General features: G+C 33.6%; 1 protein-coding gene across 1 annotated transcript; it reads right to left on the bottom strand.

Moving 5' to 3' along the window:
* On the bottom strand, positions 1 to 1820 carry LOC114392044 (LOB domain-containing protein 39-like). The gene is made up of 2 exons (XM_028353080.1): positions 1297 to 1820; positions 1 to 408 (listed from the first exon to the last, which is right to left on the bottom strand). Exons 1-2 carry the CDS (start codon positions 1478 to 1480, stop codon positions 86 to 88), a joined length of 507 nt encoding a protein of 168 aa, XP_028208881.1. The 5' UTR covers positions 1481 to 1820; the 3' UTR covers positions 1 to 85.
* Positions 1821 to 2090: the final 270 nt, after the last annotated feature.

Here is a 2090-nt window from a genome sequence, read left to right as displayed (position 1 = left end):
CTATCCACCTTCACCTTGCAAGTCTATTTATCATTTCATATGTTTAAGATATTGTAACATGTCATAATATAACGCATATATGGTCTTACATGAACAAATTCAAAATCTGATTTTTTTTGTGGTTGCCGTAACTGGCCATCTCCAATTCCTGTGGTCTATTCATCAAACTTGAGTTCTCATTCATCTCTCTCACGTCATGCATGAGTGTTAATGTCCGTAAATGATAGCGCGTGTCATCGGAATCTCCGGTGAATGTCTCAGACGACGGACGAAGAACGCCTCCGTCGAGCACCGTCTCCACAGCGGCCTGACACACGTGCCATTTTCCGCTCGACAGAAGTCCCACGGCACCGTTCACCGGATTTACCATTCGCCCGCACCCTTCAAATAGCAGAGACTGAAACAATGCTGATAATAAAGAATAATAAAAAAAGAGAATAAAAAGAATAAATATCTAAGTTATTGTTTCAAGCAAATACAAGATATACTTTGATTCCTAAATAACGAAAAATTAATCATTTAAAGTGTCTATGATTTTTAATTTAAATATTTTTTTTTTTCAAAATATAACTAATTGAACACGATTAATCAGACAACAGTTGGTAGAAGATGGTGCAATACATACAGGAAATAAAGTGTGAAACTGAATGATAAAATGAACAAGATATATGTGGAAAGAGAAGAAGAAGATGAAAAAAAAATACCATCTACTTGTTTCTGTTTTTAAAATTTTTAAAATACTTGATGAAAATTTAATAATTTTAGATGAAAATTGATTATAAAATAGTATAAAATTGTTTTAGAAAATATAATTTTTTAAAATTAAAAAGTAAAAAGTACTGTGAATCATACAGACCTTAATCTCTTTATAGATATGAGATATTTACTCAGATAGAAACGCAATGTTTATCATAAATATCTAAGGACCAGTCTATCTTATATGAAGGCTACACCTGAAGAATATATAACATTGATTTATAATAATTGATTCGATCAAATCAAACGAACAAATATAAGCATGAAATATACTCCATTTTGTAAAATATAAATAGACTTTATTTTTTATGACGTAGACAGTTAGCATGAAATATAATACACATCAGCTAACTAGTTGGATTAAGTTTATATAGAAAGACTTAAGTTTGATTTTAATATAATATCCTATTAGGGAAGAATAAAAAACTTTAAGCCTAACTAAATTTTGAATAAAAGTGATTATAATTGTTGCTAATAATATAAAAGCACGTGTGAAAGAATGACTAGTAGGTAATTAAGGTAGAGTTTGATAGTAGCAACCGGGTCTTTTGGTTTCGGGGACGGAAGAAATGAAGGAAATTAGGTCGCTACGGCCAAAGAACTTAGCGAGGAAGAGAGTGGCGTGTCGTTGTGACTCCGGAGACTCGATCCACTGCAGGCACGACCTCAGAGGACATGTGTCACTGCACCCCTTCCGGAGCACACGGCAACCGTTGCAACTCATATTAATTTCCTGGTTTTGAGTTTTACTACGTTCTTGCTTTTTGTTTTCGGACAAGAATCGTGTTTGTTTTATGTCAGTACTTTATTTGCAGGAGTGAGGGCAAAGGAGAAAAGGTCGTAGAGTTAAGTTAAGGAGTAACTTGGGTTGAGTTGAGTTTGGGTTTGTGTGTAAGGTGGGTTCTTTCACTCCTTTGCTTTGCTTTGTGCTGTGCTCTGTGTGTAGGGTTGTGAAGGGAATATATATATATCATCCATCTCAGTTCTCAGTTCTAAGAAGAACAGCTCCGTGTTTCTGCACCGCTTTGTCAGACTCCACACATGCCTCCCTCGGTTTTTGAAATCACTTTTCTTTTTTCTTCCCATCCTCCTTTTTTTTTTCTCATTTTCTAATTAAAAGGTGATCATTCTTTTATTTCTTTTTTTTTTCTAAGATCATTGGAAAAACTCTTCTTTAAAGTATTTAATAGAATTATTTACTCATTACTTCCATCCTAAATTACTAATGAAACTGAAATAATTTCATACCAATTTATTTATGTAACTTGAGGGTGACTTATATGTTTCTTAATACAACAACAACAACAACAACGCCTTATCCCACTAGGTGGGGT

The sequence above is a fragment of the Glycine soja genome, chromosome 17 (genome assembly GCF_004193775.1).
Source record: "Glycine soja cultivar W05 chromosome 17, ASM419377v2, whole genome shotgun sequence".
In the NCBI taxonomy this organism is placed as follows: Eukaryota; Viridiplantae; Streptophyta; class Magnoliopsida; order Fabales; family Fabaceae; genus Glycine; species Glycine soja.
This window is presented reverse-complemented; position numbering and strand designations above follow the sequence as displayed.